Consider the following 15,885-nt stretch of genomic DNA (forward strand, 5'->3'; position numbering starts at 1 on the left):
AGGATGCTGGAAATGGAATCTGTATGCCAACCCTAACTAACTTTCTTACATTGGGTCTGCTTTTAAATATGATTGACTATTAAATATTGAGTCAATGTCTTTTAAAGATCCATTCCAGTTCTTCACAGTGTATTGTGATTTAAAAAAATAGAAAATTAGACCATTTTGCTGGACTATCACAGAACCAGAGGAAACAGGAAGTTGAGTCCAGGAAGCCCTGCTGAGATTTACTCTGCCTCACTTCCTGTAGGACACACACAGGAAGTGACAGCATTTCCATAATACAGTGCATTTCATTATGTTTTAGATAGTGTTTTTTTGGCACTTTTTGATTATTAACTAAACAACTACTAACAAGTACAATTCTTTTTTTTTGTAAATGTTTATTAATATACAGTAACCTATTCATAAACTACTCTAAATAACTGCTGCCTTTAAATCTGTCTTTAAACTAATGTAAACCCATAAACTCACAGGAGATGGATTCTTTCGCTATGCTTACTTCAAATATTTCAAAAGCAGGTCAAATATATACAATGTGAATGAACAAAGTAACAGACCGTTACAATATCCATAATACATCACTAGGTTCTACTTGACTGCCATAGATGTATGTCATGTAGGCTAGTTAAACCAAAAGAACACAATCATAGAGTCCACAGCGGTGCATTGCCATCAGAACCAAAGGAAACGTGTTCCTAAGTGGCAGATCACTAGACAGGTCTTACTGCTGGACACTTTGACTGATCTCTGGTACATACAGTAAACCCATGTCAGCAAACTAGCAACTGGAATAAGAGCTATGCAAAAATGCGTAGATGCTATCAGTTCCAAAAACTGCTAGGTTCCAAAAAAAGGGGCTATGAATTCCAAAAACTGTGCTAGGTTCCAGAAAAAGGGGCTATCGATTCCAAAAACTGTTCTAGGTTCCAAAAAAATGTGCTATCAATTCCAAAAACTGTTCTAGGTTCCAAAAAAATGGGCTATCAATTCTAAAAACTGGGCTAGGTTCCAAAAAAAGGCTATCCATTCCAAAAACTGGGCTAGGTTCCAAAAGCATCATGAAACAGTAAAGACAAATAAAGGGATTGTATTTGAAGCTGCTGGTTCATCAGACTGGGCTGGGTGTGTTTCGTGTTCCAGAGTCCTGTTTCTCATGGCTGTCTCCGTCTTCTCCAGGTTTCGTCGGAACAGCTCATCCGACAAACTGGCCAAAGAGCAGCAGGACAAAGCCAAGCAGAAACTGGGAAAGAAAGCAGTCTCCTCGACTAACCTGCTCACGAGGTCCCCAAGTGTCGAGAAGTGAGTCGCGCTTTTATTTGCAATACTGATTGCGATTACTTCCAAACTTGCTCCCCCCTTCCAATGTGCCTCAACTACCCAGGTCTAGAGGGAGCACCCTTTCTCTTGGGAGGTGAGGGAGGGAGCAGTTCAGTCTCCATGCCTCAAGCCTGCCCTGGACCGGAGGGAGCACCCTTTCTCTAGGGGGTGAGGGAGGGAGCAGTTCAGTCTCCATGCCTCAAGCCTGTCCTGGACTGGAGACAGCACCCTTTCTCTAGGGGGTGAGGGAGGGAGCAGTTCAGTCTCCGTGCCTCAAGCCTGCCCTGGACTGGAGGGAGCACCCTTTCTCTAGGGGGTGGGGGAGGGAGCAGTTCAGTCTCCATGCCTCAAGCCTGCCCTGGACTGGAGGGAGCACCCTTTCTCTAGGGGGTGAGGGAGGGAGCAGTTCAGTCTCCGTGCCTCAAGCCTGCCCTGGACTGGAGGGAGCACCCTTTCTCTTAGGGGGTGAGGGAGGGAGCAGTTCAGTCTCCATGCCTCAAGCCTGCCCTGGACTGGAGGGAGCACCCTTTCTCTAGCTCATATTTACCAAACTGTTTATTTTCTTCTCTTTTTTTTTCCAGCCGGACTAAAGACCTGGTCTCCAGTTCAGGTAACTATTTTGTTTTTGTTCACTTTCTTGCAAAGCTGATCATCAGATATTTAATTTCTTACCTTCTTTAAAGAACAACTTGGTGGGTAAGTGGTGCATCCGGTAAAGGCAGATTGCGCACTATAGCCTGGAGATCGCCGGTTCGAGTCCAGGCTATTCCACTGCCGACCGTGGATGGGAGTTCCCAGGGGGCGGCGCACAATTGGTCGAGAGCCGCCCGGGTGGGGAGGGCTACCAGCGACCCATGTAGACTGGCCTGCCTGTAAGTTGACCAGAGCTCTGTGGTCCTCCTGCGCTGTAGCTCTGGGTTGGCTGAATGGCTGGCCTGCAGAGTGAATAGAAGCGGACGGGTGACGGCACACGTTTCAGAGGACACGTGTGTCCATCTTTGTCTTTCCCGGGGGTGGCAGCGGTGAGCCAGGTTGAAATAAAAAAATAATAATTGGGCTTTCCAAATTGGGGAGCAAATGAGAAAAAATAATTGCCGATTCCAAATTTAAAAAAAAAAAAAAACTTGGTACAGAACAGATCACATGTATCTTAATTAATGTATTTTTTGGTTTTGTTTAGAATCCCTTTTTAAAAGTTGTAAGTTTAAAGCACCCCCTTGGCCCCTATAGAGCCTTCAAACATGCCTTCAAGCACAGCTGGTACACCAGAGTGTAACCACGTACCTGTCCCCCCTGCAACATGGTCCCTAGTGGATGTGAAAAAACATCACATTTGTTCTAGGTGGTATTTCCTACTAGTTTTAGGGGGACAGGTGCTTACTGATATAAAGGCTGATCTAGCTACATTACAGATGTCTATGGGAGGCAGCTAGAGGTGAAGAGTAGCTCCTGAACTCAGCTCAAAACACAGATTATATGAAAAGCAAAAGACAAACACAGTATTTGAGTCCTAGAAATAAGAACCACTCCGAATGGCAAACATTGTTAATGTGGACAGAAACAAATCTATGACATTACACACACACACACACACACACACACACACACACACACACACACACACACACACACACACATATATAATATAAGTTGTTAGATACGTTATGCTCTAGTTAAGCACCCCTGTGTGAAACCATCTGAGGCAGTGACCTCATATTCTTTATACAGATTAACCCTTCACTGTTGCATTGTTTTAAAAAAAAAAAAGGGGGTGGGGGCAATTTCACCCTCCAGGGGACCAAGGAAGTGCAACATTACTTGAAAGCATGGCTTGCAAACAGAGATTTCTTTTAACAAGTGTAGTACCTGATATCCACAACCGGTACAGTGTGTGAAATTATATTGTGTGCTATAAGCACTGAAATGAAAGTGATAGTGGACAAGCCTTCACCTGTGATGTGGGTGTGTTTGCAGGGTCTTCAGGATCCAGAAGAGGAACCTACAGTCAAGGTAAGACTCAAAGAGACTCCTATCTGTAGCAATTACACTTGCACATGTGCACAGACCTGCCGCTAACGAGAATGCTGTGCGCACACTTCACTTACCGTGCTGTTGATATAAATGCCAAACGAGAAATGTAGTTTTTTGCATTTTGTTTAAAACTTTGACTTAGTTTAGGGGTCCCCGAGGGTCTCTCCTGGTAAAGGCACTGCCGTGTGGTGTGCAGGGGGAGTCATATAGTCAGGGGAGTGCAGGTTCCTGGCTGTGTGAAGTTCTTCACTGGGGATTCCACAGGGAGCATTGACTCTGGCGCTGGGTGAGCGAGGCAAAATCAGCCGGGACTGTTTCTCCTCCCCGCGCTACAGCGCCCCTTACTGGCCAGGCATAAGTTTTTATCATGTTGACCTCTTGTGTGAATTCACCCACAGGCTTGTCAATCAAGATGTTCATTCGTGGTCGACCAATCACCATGTACATCCCGTCCAACATCCAGAACTATGAGGAGCTGAGAATGGAGCCGCCCACAGAGAGGCTGGAGCTTGATTGGGTGTATCCTTTAGTGGGCGGGTCTGTGAGAGCATGTGGCGGAGTGTCCCGCCCCTATTTATTATTATTTGTATTTTTTGTTTGCGGCGCGGGTAAAAGCGCCGCGTCTTTTATTATTATTTAAAAACCCCGTGAGGATGCATGGCTGATCAGCTACTGATTATTTAAATAGCTGACAGTCATGCATCCTTACCAAACGCGTGCAGACTCTGGCCGGGGGATAATAAGATAATTACCAACTAGTTAAATCCCTCGGCCAGAGTATATAAACCTGCAGCTCTCTGCACTTGATGTTGGGGTGTTGGAGTAGAGAGTACGGGGAGCGGAGAGAAGGAATAATATTTAAAAAACAATTGCTAATACGTGCTGGATAATCCAGCACGGCACTTACTTGTTTGTTTATTTATTCGTTTGGCCCTCGTGCCCTTTTGTTTGTATTTTGTTTAAATATTTTGTTTGTTTATTATTAAATACGCTGAGTGCTTTTGCACTCAGTTTCACCCGCCCATCCACTGTTTTGGAGTCAGTTACTTCCTGGTCCGTGACGTCATCCACCACACCACTGCGAGCCAGACTGTCGCATATGGTGTCAGAAGTGGGATAAAACAAACGCCTCCAATAGCCGGACCAGGAAAGAAAAGCTCGTTTTTTTGTTCGTTTTTTTTTCAAAGTGTTTTTGTGTGTTTTTTGGGGAAAAAAAAAAAATATGGGAAGAAGCGGACGGAGGAAGCAGCAGCTACAGCAGTGTGGGGCCGGTCGCAGGTCCCACTGTAGCTCAACCATGCTGGACGTCTGCCCCACCTGCTTGAAAGGTGAGGAGTGGTGCTTCGCTGTTGGGGAGGTGGGTCACATAGCACCCGACCAACCCCCTCCATGGCAGGAGAAAGAGGAGCCAGAGCGTCCAGTGAGGGAGGACCTGCATCCTCCAAAGAGGACGAATGCACTCTCCTCTGAGGGAGTCTGGGACTGGCTGGTGGAGCCGGGGAGGGATTATGAGGAAGCCCTCCCTGCAGTGATCAACCTCCTGTGGGCAAGAGATGGGGAGCGCTGGGAGGCCTGGGAACAGCAACACCACCCAGCTTCCCTCCCAGACATCGCAGCCATGGTGTTCAACTACCTGGCTGCGGATATGGGAGAGACCCTGCTGCTGCCATCTCCAGCACAAAAGGGAGAGGAGCCATCGCTACCGTCTCCACCAGCAGAGGGAGAGGAGCCATCGCTGCCGTCTCCAGCGCCAGAGGGAGAGGAGCCATCGCTGCCGTCTCCAGCGCCAGAGGGAGAGGAGCCATCGCTGCCGTCTCCAGCGCCAGAGGGAGAGGAGCCATCGCTGTCGTCTCCAGCGCCAGAGGGAGAGGAGCCATCGCTGCCGTCTCCAGCGCCAGAGGGAGAGGAGCCATCGCTGCCGTCTCCAGCATCAGAGGGAGAGGAGCCATTGCTGCCGTCTCCAGCGCCAGAGGGAGAGGAGCCATTGCTGCCGTCTCCAGCGCCAGAGGGAGAGGAGCCATCGCTGCCGTCTCCAGCGCCAGAGGGAGAGGAGCCATCGCTGCCGTCTCCAGCATCAGAGGGAGAGGAGCCATTGCTGCCGTCTCCAGCGCCAGAGGGAGAGGAGCCATTGCTGCCGTCTCCAGCGCCAGAGGGAGAGGAGCCATCGCTACCGTCTCCAGCATCAGAGGGAGAGGAGCCATCGCTGCCATCTCCAGCATCAGAGGGAGAGGAGCCATCGCTACCGTCTCCAGCATCAGAGGGAGAGGAGCCATCGCTACCGTCTCCACCAGCAGAGGGAGAATGCCTGCTGGTTTCGCCTCCACAGCCTGGGGAGGAGCCCGAACGTCCTACGCCCGAGTGGGAGGAGCCCGAACGTCCTACGCCCGAGTGGGAGGAGCCCGAACGTCCTACGCCCGAGTGGGAGGAGCCCGAACGTCCTACGCCCGAGTGGGAGGAGCCCGAACGTCCTACGCCCGAGTGGGAGGAGCCCGAACGTCCTACGCCCAAGAGGGGGGAGTCGGTGCGTCCACAGCCCAAGAGGGAGGAGTCGGTGCGTCCACAGCCCAAGAGGGAGGAGTCGGTGCGTCCACAGCCCAAAGAGGGGGGAGTCGGTGCGTCCATAGCCCAAGAGGTGGAAGTCTGCGCTTCCACAGCCTTAGGACCCAAGCTGCAGTCCCAAGAGCCAGAAGGGGAGGAGTTACAGGCTCAACCCCCTGAATTTTTCTGGGGGGGAGAAGGGCAGGATGCTGGTGTTCCCCAGCAGCCTCTATTTATGCTGCTGAAGGGAGCACGGCACACACCAGCCCAGCCGCCACAGCAGAGGGAGCCAGCACCGCCACAGCCTCCCTCTGAGTGGCCAGCATCCGCCCCATCGCCTCTGCCTCCACCACCACCAGGATCAGAGCAGCAGGAGCTGCCTCTGTCTCCACCACCACCAGGAGCAGAGCAGCAGGAGCTGCTTCTGTCTCCACCATCACCAGGAGCAGAGCAGCAAGAGCTGCCTCTGCCTCCGCCACCTCCACCAGCAGAGGGTGAATGCCTGCTGGTTCCACATCCACCGTCGTGGGAGGACTGCTTGCCCCTCCCACCTCCACCAGCAGAGGGTGAATGCCTGCTGGTTCCGCCTCCACCGTCGTGGGAGGACTGCTTGCCCCTCCCACCTCCACCAGCAGAGGGTGAATGCCTGCTGGTTCCACATCCACCGTCGTGGGAGGACTGCTTGCCCCTCCCACCTCCACCAGCAGAGGGTGAATGCCTGCTGGTTCCGCCTCCACCGTCGTGGGAGGACTGCTTGCCCCTCCCACCTCCACCAGCAGAGGGTGAATGCCTGCTGGTTCTGCCTCAACCGTCGTGGGAGGACTGCTTGCCCCTCCCACCTCCACCAGCAGAGGGTGAATACCTGCTGGTTCCGCCTCAGCCGCCGTGGGAGGACTGCTTGCCACTCCCAGCTCCACCAGCAGAGGGTAAATACCTGCTGGTTCCGTCTCAGCCGCTGTGGGAGGACTGCTTTCCCCTCCCACCATCGCCATTGCCTGGGGATGGCTGTTCTGCATCGCCTGGGGCTGCCTTTTGTTCTCCACAGGACACAGGGTACGAGGGAGAAGTGGAGCTCCCGCTGCCGCCTCCATGGCCAGGGGCTCCCCTCCCGAGTTCGCCTTCCGAGGGTCCGCTGCTGCTGCCGTCGCCTTCCGAGGGTCCGCTGCTGCTGCCGTCGCCTTCCGAGGGTCCGCTGCTGCTGCCGTCGCCTGGGGTCGCCAGGGATCCTGCTTCGCCTGGGGTCGTCGAGGGTCCGGCTTTGCCTGGGGTCGCCAGGGATCCTGCTTCGCCTGGGGTCGTCGAGGGTCCGGCTTCACCTGGGGTCGCCAGGGATCCTGCTTCGCCTGGGGTCGCTACACGATGGCCGGAGCTCCATGAAAGGGAGCTGCCAGAAATGAAGAAAGGGGGGGAGGTCAGGAGACCAGCTCCCCCAGCCGCACTTTCGCGGCTGGAGATCATGTGGTCGGAGCCCCACGGAGGGGAACTGCCGGCCATGAAGAAGGGGGGAGAGGTCAGGAGACCAGCTCCCCCAGCCGCACTTTCGCGGCAGGATAGAGTGTGGCGGGAGCCCCGGAAGAGGGAGCTGCCGGCCACGAAGAATGGGGGGGTGCCAGAGATTCCACCATGGCCACCCCCCAGAAGTAACTTGCTTCCCCCTCTTCCGGGACTTTAAGACTGAGGGGGGAGGTGGCCGTTGGGGCCATGTGTGCTGCGCACAAGGGGGGGCATGTGTGGCGGAGTGTCCCGCCCCTATTTATTATTATTTGTATTTTTTGTTTGCGGCGCGGGTAAAAGCGCCGCGTCTTTTATTATTATTTAAAAACCCCGTGAGGATGCATGGCTGATCAGCTACTGATTATTTAAATAGCTGACAGTCATGCATCCTTACCAAACGCGTGCAGACTCTGGCCGGGGGATAATAAGATAATTACCAACTAGTTAAATCCCTCGGCCAGAGTATATAAACCTGCAGCTCTCTGCACTTGATGTTGGGGTGTTGGAGTAGAGAGTACGGGGAGCGGAGAGAAGGAATAATATTTAAAAAACAATTGCTAATACGTGCTGGATAATCCAGCACGGCACTTACTTGTTTGTTTATTTATTCGTTTGGCCCTCGTGCCCTTTTGTTTGTATTTTGTTTAAATATTTTGTTTGTTTATTATTAAATACGCTGAGTGCTTTTGCACTCAGTTTCACCCGCCCATCCACTGTTTTGGAGTCAGTTACTTCCTGGTCCGTGACGTCATCCACCACACCACTGCGAGCCAGACTGTCACAGAGCAGTTGTAGTTGTAGTTCTTGAAAAGGAAGGAACGTCTGCAAAACCAAGAAACAACCGACCTCGCCTCAATTCATCTTCTTGGATTTTTTGCTAACTTTGCACTGGGATAAAATGCTTAAAACAGACTCATACCGTTTACTTTGCATTCCCTTAAATATGCTTACCATATCTCTCTGGGCTTTACAGTGCTTGCCTATGCTTTACAATGCTATGCCTTTACTGTAGAAATGAAACCCTGATGGTCTCTTATGCTATGCCAGTGTTATCTTGTTTCTCACAGTTAGTGCTTTTAATAATCCAAGAACAGTTTGAATATATCCAATTGTTTATTATTCTTTATCAAAATATTTGGAATAGAAAAATTATACTTCCAAATGACTTCATTAGCGTTCTGCAGTGTCAAATAACTTGCATATTTCCCGTTGTGTTTGCTAATCAAATGCCCAATTCTTAATCTCCACCGAATCACCTTGTTTATTTTTGTCTTACCTACATAACGACTGTATTTGGAGCCTCAAGTCTTATTTTGAATCCTGAGTCAATGCCTGTTGGCTCCTTGACTCCGGCCGTAGCTATGGTTACCGGGGGCGGGACTGCCGCGCCAATCTGTACCTGCTGCCTTCAGGAGAGGTCGTCTACTTCATTGCCTGCGTGGTGGTGCTGTATCACATCGATGCAAGGACCCAGAGACACTACCTCAAACACACCGACTGTGTACGCTGGTGAGTGGGGTGCGATGCAGCTAAAAATACCCTGACCTTACCTGCCTATGCTTCTCCATCAGTCCGCATGAACAAATACAACAGAAGCTCAGAGTTACAAACACCTTAGGAATGGAGGCTGAAATGTCTGTAACTCTGAAAATGAGTTTTCAATGGTTGTAATAAATGTGCACACCTGCTATCTACACCCTCAATCTGGAGAATAATACAAGGATACAGCACAGTCATGCAACACTCACAGTGTTAAGATTTGACAGACTAGGGGGCTCCCAAGTGGCGCATCCAGTAAAGGCGCTCCACGTGGAGTGCAGGATGCGCCCTATAGTCTGGACATCGCAAGTTCGAGTCCAGGCTATTCCACTGCCGACCGTGGACAGGAGCTCCCAGGGGGCGGTGCACAATTGGCCGAGCGTCGCCCGGGGGGAGGGAGGGTTAGGTTGGCCAGGGTGTCCTCGGCTCACCGCACCGCGATTTGAAAGACTTTAAACCGGTACTGTACATATTTAACTCACTGTTGAAATCGGAACTGGAGCAAAAACACAGATTTAAACATCCAGGAAAACCTGGGATAACGTTGTGCTGGTTTTTATTTAACTTTAAACCAAATGCATCACACAGCTCACTCAGTCATTCAGCCTCCTTTGCCGTGGTAAACAGACTGCTTTGCTTAAAACTAAAATGTTCCCAGTAAAATTGCCCGTAGTTGCTTTGAAATCTGCCTCACCTTTGTTGGTACAGTGATCTTAACACTCTTTGCATGGAGTCTGGTCCTGTCTTGGAGGCTGGTCTTCTCTTTGCATGGAGTCTGGTCCTGTCTTGGAGGCTGGTCTTCTCTTTGCATGGAGTCTGGTCCTGTCTTGGAGGCTGGTCTTCTCTTTGCATGGAGTCTGGTCCTGTCTTGGAGGCTGGTCTTCTCTTTGCATGGAGTCTGGTCCTGTCTTGGAGGCTGGTCTTCTCTTTGCATGGAGTCTGGTCCTGTCTTGGAGGCTGGTCTTCTCTTTGCATGGAGTCTGGTCCTGTCTTGGAGGCTGGTCTTCTCTTTGCATGGAGTCTGGTCCTGTCTTGGAGGCTGGTCCTGTCTTGGAGGCTGGTCCTCTCTTTGCATGGAGGCTGGTCCTGTCTTTGCATGGAGTCTGGTCCTGTCTTGGAGGCTGGTCCTGTCTTTGCATGGAGGCTGGTCCTGTCTTTGCATGGAGGCTGGTCCTGTCTTTGCATGGAAGCTAGTACTGAACACTTCCGTTTCATCTGCATCTCTTTTTCAAACTCCTGGACTACTCGTTCTTGAACCTAGTTGTTGCTAAAATATTGCAAAACGGTTTCCCACTGTCTTAGGTCCTGTCCACACTATCCCTTCAAACCGTATTCGTTGCCTTTAAACTGGCTTAAAAGTGCTAAATACGGTTAGCATCCACACTACGCAGCGTTTAATACCGTACACCTCAGGGGTAGTCTCGAGTCCGGTTCTAAATTAGATCGCATCAGGGGGTGCGGTTTATCAGAAGTGTGGACGCTGTAATGCCAAACTACATTTTTTGTGTATCCTCCAAGATCCCAAAATACTTTCTGATATGTTTTGGCACATGGACATAACAAATACAGTCCTCAGAACAGACGCCTAAAGGAGTCGAGAACGACTATCAATACTGCTGCACCGTATATAATTTCCGAGGCTTGTTGTAAAATGGTGGCTCATGGAGCGACGTGATCAGATGTCGAAATCAAGGCACCTTGATATCTGGAGCGATGAAATCGATCAAGGAGAACTTCAGAGTTCAAAACGAAACGCACACATTTATAATAAAATGTAAAACAAACAAGGTCCTATTGCAAGTGACTCTGCAGAAGCAGTTGTGATGGTTCACCCCCTAGTCTCTGTAGGAGTGTGGCAAAGTGCCCAGCCCCTGTGTGTATTTTTGTGTTTTATGTTGTATGTAGGGTTTGTATGTATTGGTGCACCGAGTGTGGGTTATGTAGCACAGGAGATGTAAAATGTGTAGTTGTATTTAGGCACAGGGATTGCACAATCACTTCACGTGCAGATAAAGTATGTAATAGTATGTGAGCACGGGGATTGCACAAATTAGTTCACGTGCTGGGATTCAAGTGAATGATTAATTATTGAATCCCAGCACAGCTGTATAAATAGAGGCACGTTTCACTCACTCGGGGTTGGGTGTACAGTGAGGAGGTACGGGAGAGAGAGGAGTGAAACAGAATAAGAAAAATAACAATTGCTATCCGTGCTTGTTTGGTTGAGTGTTTGTTCAGTGTGCTTCTGTTTTGTTTAAACCTTTTATTTTGTAATAAACCAGCGCAAACAGCACATTCACATTCACTAAACAGGCGATGTCCGTTCAGTTCCTGGTGTGACGTCACCTGCACAAGCCAAGCTGTGACAGGGAGTATGTAGGCTGTCTGTCTGTCCGTTATGCAGATATCTAGAGAAACACTTGTCCAATTAGGATGAAACTTGCTGAGGCCCTTGTTTTGCACAAGTTATTGAAAGTGAATATAAAACGTCTGTCTTTCTGTGTACATTCTTAACGTCACAGCTTATCCAATTGTGCTAACACTTGGGATAGGATTTCATATTCAGAGTGTCAGAATCCAGGGACACGCTGGAGCCCGTCTGTCTGTCCCTCTGTCCATCACGTGTCGCACAATGATGATCCTGTTTCCTGTTCGTCTGTAGCCGAGTGTTTGGTGTTTGTTTGTCTTTCAGTCTGGCCGTCCATCCAGACCAGGTGCGTGTGGCGACTGGACAGACGTCCGGAGTGGACAAAGATGGAAAGGTAAAACCCTTGATAGGAAGTATCAGTCCGTCCTGCAACTGAAGCTGACCCTTGCTAGATGTGCCACTTGAAAGTCTATTACTGTGAAAGACAGGGGGTCAGTTACAGTTGCTGTTCTCAAGAACGCTAATGAGGAAGAGGAAATGTTTTGATAATTAGCATTCTTGTTATATTTAAAGTACATGGTGCTAACAAATTAAATATGACCTAATATGTATTGAACGTTTAGCTTTGTTTAGAGTTCTTTTAAAGAAAATAATTGGGAAACCGGTTATAAAAACATGATTGCCACTATATTGTTTGTTGTTCCAACCCTACATCAAAGAGTAAGGTGTCTAACAGCCCTGCCTGTCTGCTTGCCTGTCTGTCTGTCCTGCCAGCCTCTGCAGCCGTTTGTGATGATCTGGGACTCGGGGACACTGGTCACGCTGCAGCAGATCGGGCTGGGTTTCTTCGAGAGGGGGGTGAGCTCCGTCGCCTTCTCCCAGATTGTGAGTACAAGTGCAGCGCCACATCACAGAGAGAGAAGCAGCTTCCAATCCAGGACTAGAAAGAGACAGAGACCTCGCTTCAGTATCCAAGCAGAGCAGCATTTTACTGCCAGCAAAACTACAAACTGAACACAAGTAGTCAAGTTTTTATGGGTTTAACTACTAGACTAGCAATGTTAATATTGTATTCAGCTGTTTGAATTGAAATGGAAAGTCATTGTGAAGCAAGCGGTTTCAGGTGGATCGAATGAAATAAATAACATAAAAATGACAGTTCAGAGCATTCAGAAATCACTTTTTTTTTAATCCAGGTGAAGTGTTACAAAGCAGTGCGTTCACAAATAGAGAATTAGACCTTGTCAAATGTACAGCTCTGGCTAAATATTTAGCATCACCCTATAGAATTTTGCTCATAAAGTCGAATGAAACCTGCTGAATAATGTTACGTTAACATACTGTATTACACACCGCTTTGTAGTTTTCAATTTACAGACTGACAAATGGAAAAATATGACATTTTCGAAATCTAACATGAAATACTGTACTGCTATTATGGCTTCCGGTAGACTTTTGCGATATCATTTTGTAGTTACATGATGTTAAATAAAAGATCTAAATTATGTTCATAAAGTTTTTTTTTTTTTTAAATGATGTCTCAATTCTAGAATTCTAGGCGTTACATAACTTTTGGTAATGTCACACTGAACGTGGTTGTGGGACATTGTCTGAAGCTTTTAAAATGGTCTGCAATTGAAATATTGAAAGGAGGCGCATTGCTAACTCCAGGGTTGTGTTGCAGGACTCTGGTGCTTTCCTGTGTGTCATCGACGACTCCAATGAGCACATGATGTCTGTGTGGGACTGGGCCAAAGGTGTCAAGCAAGCAGAGATCAAGGTATCTTCAAAAGAGAATCCGGTAATCAGCAGACGGGTGCGGTGCAGCAGAGCACCAGGAATGAAAGGGTCCCGATTACACAGACCAAGGCTGCTGTAAAGCCATAGGGGTCATCGGCCCGTCTGTGCTGCTGACTGGGGTCAGGAAACAAAGCAACCGCCTCTAACGGCGATCGTGTGAATACTCTGAGGTCAGGAGGGGGTCGGGGGGCGTGTTCTGGGAGAAGGAAGCTGCTATGAACCAACGATCATATGTATATCCGAGATTGGAGTTGGGTGAACTGCCCGAGGGACAGGGATATTAGATCCCACCCAGTATAGCAGACGGGTGTGGAAGTAGGACCTCTGTTTGTTAGCGGAGTAGCAGTCTTCACAGTGCATTTTGTTTGATAGTTTTTTGTACAGTGTTTTTTTTGCCTTTTGTACGCCGGGTGGTATGTCCCACGTGAGCTACCGTTGCTGGTAGCGTTGCATGGGGTTCCTGTGTGTAAGTCTGTGTAACTAACCTGCACGCCTGTGGGGCGTGTCAACCCCAACATTCCAGACTCGTGTCTCCTGTCAATCACGCAGAGAACACGCATCCACGTCAATCACCAGTCATTCATCCATTTGGGGGGCGAATCCCCTGTTGCAGGCAGTGCACACTTTTTGATTTAAAAAAAAAATAATAATAATTTTATATATACTGAGCATCAAAAGAAACCTATCACTTATATTTGGATAAAATTCACTTGATGTTATCGACAAATTACAAACTCTGTTTCAGAGCAGGTGCAATGACTTTTTATTGTGCTGATTAACAATTGACATCACGAAGATGCTGCAAAATGATCTGTCGATCTTGGGCAGGTGTTGTGACTCTTGCTCTCCCAGTTCGTGGCCTGTCATTGACAGAGTGTGTCTGGTTATACCGTCTCGCCACAGCACGCTGCCCTAGTCCAGCCTCCAACATGCCGATCGCACGAAGGCGCTGCTCTCTGGACAGACGTGGCATATTGTTTTTTTCCTGTGATTTTCATTATTGCTTTTATTCAAGCTTGCAATTCGACAGCTGAATTCACTCCATATCCAGCGTCCAATCAACTGTCTCACTAATTAGGTGATTAAGTGCATTTGCTTCAGTCATAGTCACTCAAGCGTGTCGTGGTCAAGGATGAATGATCAAGCGATTTAAAAAGAAACCAAAAACATTTCGTCGATGTCCATCATTTATACACCTTGTTTGTTTTTTTTCAAATATGTTATAATACTGATAGGTTTCTTTTGATGCTCGGTACAGCTTATATTCACATGCCTTTCTGAATAACCAGAAATGCAGTTTTTGTCACAGTTTGTGATATTTGACTTTTGGTTGAGAAAAAGGATCCTCTAAAGTTAGCACACGTTTCCTTTCCAGCGCACGAGAGCGTACACAAGGCAATGGAGTGTCAGCAAGCTCGCTTTATTTTTCTCATATCTTTAAAACTTCCGTTTGAATGACAGTTGGCACAGAAAGACTGCGCAGTTACATTAAAGTACAATTCATTGTTAAATGGTGGAAAAACGTTTTTATTTGTTACTGTAATCCCTCGGTTTGCAAATACCTGCACAATTCATTCAAATACAATCCACACAATAATAATCTCCAAGCTGTTTCTTATACAGTACACCTTACCATACAAAAAGCGTATATCAAACTAAAACATATTTCTTACAATTTATTAGTAGTTTCTAAAATACAACATCTTGAACTAACTAGAGCAGGGGTCTCCAATTCCGGTCCTGGAGGGCTGGTGTCCCTCCTGGTTTTTGTTCCAACTGTACCCTAAATTACTTAATTGGACCAATTAAGTGCTTATTAATTTAGGGTACAGTTGGAACAAAAACCAGGAGGGACACCGGCCCTCCAGGACCAGGATTGGAGACCCCGGAACTAAACCTACAAGAACACAGTCGTGTTTGTCACAAATATGTATTTTTCAATGTAGTGAACACACGCACGTGCTTGGGGGGCCTTGCAATGCAGTATCATTTACTTTAAAATGACTTGAGCCGCCTCCATCGGTAGATGCAAAATGCTATAAAAAATATGTAAAGCCATGTGCTACCTGCTTTCTGCGCACGGACAGTGATCAACAAAATCTCACTCACATCAGAATCCAAGTCATGTAATTTTCTTGAGACGGGAACAGCCTTGTTTCTAGCAGTTCAGCTCTTCGGTTTATGCTCCAGCTCTCTGGAAGGGTGAATCTTGAGCTCCTGTTAAGTGGATTCCTGCTACGAATCACATCATTAGAGGAATTCAGAGGGTCAGATCTGCAGGGTCTTCTCTCTCTTCTGGGAGGATCGTCTTCCAAGATATCCCCCTCCTCTTGATGTTCAGCCCACACAAGCACACCAAAGCCTGCCATTTTCTCCACTTAGAGCACTGCTGCCCAAACCCGGTCCTGGAGAGCCCCTATCCAGCAGGTTTTATAGGTAACCTTTAATCATCAATTTCTTAACACCTGGAACAATTTCATTGTGATCAATTAAGCAGGTGATTTATTAAATTAAGTCATTTAGAGATCATTTGGTACAAAAAATTAACTACCCTTTTCAGCCCTCATTGGCCTGGATTACATGCTGGGAAAATGTCATGACACATCTGTCTACTGTCATGACTTATTTAAGGTGGTACAGCTGAATTATAATTTTAGATAGTTTTGGGTTGTTTAATTTAACAATTCCTGCTTTGAAACTTCATGTTGTATTTGATTTTTGTATAATGTATTACATTTGTATTCAAACATAAACTAAACATAAACCAAAACAAGCTAGAATTGTAATCCAGACCG

The 15,885-nt window shown here is 47.9% G+C and overlaps 1 protein-coding gene across 2 annotated transcripts in view; it reads left to right on the forward strand.

Moving 5' to 3' along the window:
- LOC131722702 (echinoderm microtubule-associated protein-like 3) overlaps positions 1-15,885 on the forward strand; it is a 59,225-nt gene that overhangs the window by 21,312 nt on the left and 22,028 nt on the right. For both annotated transcript variants that reach the window (XM_059015659.1, XM_059015660.1), the window contains 8 exons: positions 1,180-1,302; positions 1,902-1,930; positions 3,295-3,330; positions 3,750-3,870; positions 8,743-8,892; positions 11,615-11,684; positions 12,065-12,175; positions 12,975-13,070. In XM_059015659.1, the coding sequence (XP_058871642.1) occupies positions 1,180-1,302; positions 1,902-1,930; positions 3,295-3,330; positions 3,750-3,870; positions 8,743-8,892; positions 11,615-11,684; positions 12,065-12,175; positions 12,975-13,070 (736 nt within the window). The remainder of the gene's footprint in view (positions 1-1,179; positions 1,303-1,901; positions 1,931-3,294; positions 3,331-3,749; positions 3,871-8,742; positions 8,893-11,614; positions 11,685-12,064; positions 12,176-12,974; positions 13,071-15,885) is intronic.

The sequence above is a fragment of the Acipenser ruthenus genome, chromosome 51, assembly GCF_902713425.1.
Source record: "Acipenser ruthenus chromosome 51, fAciRut3.2 maternal haplotype, whole genome shotgun sequence".
NCBI lineage: Eukaryota > Metazoa > Chordata > Actinopteri > Acipenseriformes > Acipenseridae > Acipenser > Acipenser ruthenus.